Source organism: Protobothrops mucrosquamatus, unplaced genomic scaffold (assembly GCF_001527695.2).
Source record: "Protobothrops mucrosquamatus isolate PMUCROS unplaced genomic scaffold, P.Mucros_1.0 scaffold4774, whole genome shotgun sequence".
In the NCBI taxonomy this organism is placed as follows: domain Eukaryota; kingdom Metazoa; phylum Chordata; class Lepidosauria; order Squamata; family Viperidae; genus Protobothrops; species Protobothrops mucrosquamatus.
This window is the reverse complement of record NW_015390665.1, coordinates 4,836-9,743: the sequence shown is the minus strand read 5'-3', so window position 1 is coordinate 9,743 and position 4,908 is coordinate 4,836. Positions and strand designations below refer to the sequence as shown.

Here is a 4,908-nt window from a genome sequence, read left to right as displayed (position 1 = left end):
TTATTATTATTATTATTATTATTATTATTATTATTATTATTATTATTATTATTATTATTATTATTATTATTATTATTATTTAAAATGACCTCTTTTTCAGGATCGGATCAATTCCATCCAACCACAATCTCAGATTTCTCTTCAACCTGTTCACTTCATATACGATATACATTGTGCCAGTTTCATAGAGCGAAAATTATCTAGGGTAGAAACCAGGAGATGATAAATTCTACTCCGGCTGGGTGACTCAAGCCAATCACCAATCGCCTTAGGCACGAAAACCAGCTGGGTAACTTTGGCCAATCACCAATCGCCTTAGGCACAAAAGCCAGTTGGGTCACTTTGGCCAATCACCAATCTCCTTAGGCATGAAAGCTAGCTGGGTCACTTTGGCCAATCACCAATCTCCTTAGGCATGAAAGCTAGCTGGGTAACTTTGGCGGAGTCACCAGGAGACTGTGAGTTCTAGTCCTGCCTTAGGCATGAAAAACCTGCTATAGGTTCTCTGCCTTAAGCAGGGGGCTGGACTAGAAGGCCTCCAAAGTCCCTTCCAGCTCTATTCTATTCTATTCTATTCTATTCTATTCTATTCTATTCTATTCTATTCTATTCTTCATTCCATATTCTATTCTATTCTATTCTATTCTATTCTATTCTATTCTATTCTATTCTATTCTATTCTATTCTATTCTAAAGCACCTGAAGGCAGGACAAGAAGCAACAGATGGAAACTAAATCTTAATCGAGGAGAGAAGCAACCTGAAACTAAGCAAAACATAACTAAACTAAGGGGCACATAACTAAAGCAGAATATCAGCGAATAGCCCGAGCCTCCAAAGATGAAGTGAGGAAAGCCAAGGCTCAAAATGAACTAAGGCTTGCGACCAAAGTCAAAAATAACAAAAAAAGCTTCTTTCAAAATGTAAAAAATAAGAAAAAAGTGAAGGAAACGTTTGGTCCATTAGTGGGGGAAAGTGGCAAGAAGGTGACAAGCAGCAGAGAGAAAGCAGAACTATTTAACTCGTTTTTTGCATCTGTCTTTACACAAAGGGAAAAAACAGACCAACCTATCAGAAACAGTACCATAAAAAATAGATTAGAAATACAAATTAAGATAGGCAAGAAAATGGTAAGTGAGCACCTATCCAGCCTAGACGAATTCAAATCGCCAGGACCAGATGGATTACACCCCAAGGTTCTCAAGGAACTGGCAGATGTGATCTCAGAACCACTAAACTATATTTACAAAGATCCTGGAGCACAGGGGAACTACCAGAGGACTGGAAAAGAGCTGATGTAGTGCCCATCTTCAAAAAAGGGAAAAAAAATAGATCCAGGAAATTATAGACTTATCAGCCTGACTTCAATACCTGGGAGGATTCTGGAAAAGATAATCAAACAATGAATCAGCGAGGCAAACAAAGTAATTACTAAAAGCCAACATGGGTTTGCCAAAAACAGATCTTGCCAGCCAAATCTTGTTGCAGTCTTTGACCAAGTGACAAAATTAGTGGACCAGAGGAATGCTGTGGATATAATTTACTTGGACTTCAGTAAGGCATTTGACAAAGTAGATCACAACGTACTACTTGAGAAGATAGAAAAATGCGGGTTAGACAGCATCACCACCAGATGGATCCGTAGCTGGCTGACCGGCCATACTCAGCGTGTGGTCCTCAATGGAACCGCATCTACATGGAGGGAAGTGTGTAGTGGGGTGCCCCAGGGCTCTGTTCTGGGCCCAGTGCTCTTCAACATCTTCATCAACGATTTGGATGAGGGGATAGATGGGGAAATCATCAAATTTGCAGACGACACCAAACTGGCAGGAATAGCCAACACTCCAGAAGACAGGCTTAGGATACAGGAGGACCTGGATAGACTTAAAACACTGGGCACTATCTAACAAAATGAAATTCAATGGTGAAAAAAGCAAGGTTCTACGTTTAGGCAAGAAAAACCAAATGTACAGGTATAGTATAGGGGGTACCTTGCTCAATAGTAGCAACTGTGAGAGGGATCTTGGAGTCCTAGTGGACAATCCCTTAAATAGGAGCCAGCCGTGTGCTGCAGCTGCCCAAAAAGCCAACACAGCGCTAGGCTGCATTAACAGAGGGAGAGAATCAAGATCCTGTGAAGTGTTAATACCACTTTACAGCGCTTTGGTAAGGCCACACTTGGAATACGGCATCCAGTTTTGGTCACCACGATGTAAAAAAGATGCTGAGACTCTAGAAAGAGTACAGAGAAGAGCAACAAAGATGATTAGGGGACTGGAGTCTAAAACATATAAGAAACGGTTGCTGGAATTGGGTATGTCTAGTTTAACGAAGAGAAGGATGAGTGGGGACAGGATAGCAGTCTTCCAATATCTCAAGATCTGCCCCAAAGAAGAGGCAGTCAAGCTGTTCTCCAAAGCAGCTGAAGGCAGGACAAGAAGCAATGGATGAAAACTAATCACGGAGAGAAGCAACCTGGAACTAAGGAGTAACTTCCTGACAGTTAGAACAGTTAACGGGTGGAACAACCTGCCTCCAGAAGTGAATGCACCAACACTGGAAGATTTTAAGAAGAGACTGGACAGCCATTTGTCCGAACTTTATTATTATTATTATTATTATTATTATTATTATTATTATTATTATTATTATTATTATTATTATTATTATTATTATTATTATTATTATTATTATTATTATTATTTTGTGGTTTTTAAGAAGAGACTGGACAACCGTTTTCGCTTCTCATCCAAGAAGCTTCTTCAGCGCTGCTCTTCTGTCGGTCCTTCGGACTGGGCCAGGCAGGGGTCTCCGGCAGCCCAGCGGGGCACTTTCTTCCCCGCTCTTCCGCACCGCCCCCTCCCTTCCCGGGCAGGGGTCCCAGGCTGGTCTCTGCGGAGCCTCCCCGCTTCCGCAGCTCCCCTTTGGGTTCTCCCCTGCTTTCTTCCAAAGGTGCTTTTTGGGATGGACTTTCCCGGTTTTGTCAAAAGCACCTTTGGGTCCACCTAGATGGGGGAGAACCTGGTTTATGGGTAACCTGCGACTCGCATTTCACTTTGACCTTCGGGAGTTTGATCCTGCCTGGAGCCACTTAGATGGGGGTGGGTGGGTTTATTTAACAAGAAAGAAAGGCAATGCCCCCCCCGCCCCAGTCTCGACGCCCCCCCGCCACGGATGGGAGCGCAGAAGCCCCCCGGAGGTACCTGTGATGAGAACCGTCTTGCCCCGCAGGCTGACCGCGTTCCGACACCGCGTGGCCGTCGCGAATCTGTAGTAGAGCAGCGCGTAGAACCCCAGCAGGAGCGCCGCGCCCGCCGCCAGCATCGCCAGCGCCTCCATGGCCCTCTCGCCCGTCCGGCCCCGCTTCCTTTCCCCGCAGCCCGCCAAGGTTTTGTTTTTACAGGGACGGTCCCCGCCCTCGGCCCTCCTCCCACCTCCCCTCTTCCCCTCTTGGGCTAGGAAGGGAGGGAGGAAAGAAAGAAAGAATGAAAGAGGGGAGGGAGGGAGGAAGGAAGGAAGGAAGGAAGGATCCTCAGAGGGAGATCTAAGGAGGCATTTCCTCCTAATGAGAACACTTAACCAGTGGAAAAGCTTCCCTCCAGAAGTTGTGGGTGCTCCATCCCTGGAGGTTTTTAAGGAGAGACTGGACAGCCCTTTGTCTGGAATGGGTATAGGGTCTCTCTCTGAGCAGGGGGCTGGACTAGAAAAACAGAACAGAACAGAATAACAGAGTTGGAAGGGACCTTGGAGGTCTTCTAGCAATAAGTTTTGTCTGGCATGATCTGGTTTCGACAAACCCATGTTGACTTTGGGTTATGACTTTGTTTGCCTCTAGCTGTTTGCAGATTCATTGCTTGATTATCAGACACTTCTTTGTGCAACCAGGCTGGTTTCTTTTGAGAGCTGTTATTTTTCTTCTTTGTTGTTATTGTGCTAGACTGGGCTTTTAGAATCTCACTCTTCAAAGTTTCCCAAGCTTCTTGGGTTGTTTTTACCTTGAGAATTCTCATCCATGGAATCCTTCCCAAGCGCTCTCTAAGTTTATTGAAATCAGCTCTCTTAAAAAGTCCAAGACTCTAGTTTGACTGTGTTCTATTGCTTGTGCTTGCATAATGTTGAATTCCAACACTGCATGATCACTCCCCCCCCCCAAGGTTCCTGTGGCTTCAACCCCTTCTATCATTTCATAAGTCCAGTATGGCTGATCCATTGGTTCCCTTCTCTACTTTTGGGGAGACAAAATTGTCTGCTAGGTTAGTCAGGAACCTGTTTGATCTTCCACTTGGTGCAGAGTTTGTCTCCCAGTTGATGTCAGGGTAATTAATATCCCCCATTACTATTGTGATGTGCTTCCTACATAACTTAGTTAGCTGACTAGCAAAAAGTTCATCTATTTCCTCTGGTTGGTTGTATGGCCTATATAGTATAGTGTAGTGTAGTGTAGGGTAGTGTAGGGTAGGGTAGGGTAGAGTAGGGTAGGGTAGGATAGGATAGGATAGGATAGGATAGAAGTAGAGGAATGATAAGAAGAATAGAATGGAATGTAATAGAAGTAGAGTAATGATAAGAGGAATAGAATAGAATAGAATAGAATAGAATAGAATAGAATAGAACAGAACAGAACAGAACAGACTAGAATAGAAGTAAGTAATGATAAGAAGAATAGAATGGAATAGAAGTAGAGTAATGATAATAAGAATAGAATAGAATAGAATGGAATGGAATGGAATGGAAGTAGAATAATGATAATAAGAATAGAATGGAATGGAATGGAATAGAAGTAGAGTAATGATAATAAGAATAGAATAGAATAGAATAGAATAGAATGGCAGTCCAGTCTTACAGTTGTGAAACTTCCACAGCTTCTGAAGGCAATTTGTTCCATTGTTTGATTGTTCTCACTGTCAGA

The 4,908-nt window shown here is 43.3% G+C and overlaps 1 protein-coding gene across 1 annotated transcript in view; it reads right to left on the bottom strand.

Annotated features, from left to right (window-relative positions):
- Window positions 1–3,338, bottom strand: part of LOC107299296 (dehydrogenase/reductase SDR family member 13-like) — a 14,454-nt gene extending 11,116 nt beyond the window's left edge. The window contains exon 1 of the mRNA XM_015828656.1: window positions 3,203–3,338. Coding sequence (XP_015684142.1) covers window positions 3,203–3,338 — 136 coding nt within the window. The remainder of the gene's footprint in view (window positions 1–3,202) is intronic.
- Between the last annotated feature and the right edge of the window lie 1,570 nt (window positions 3,339–4,908).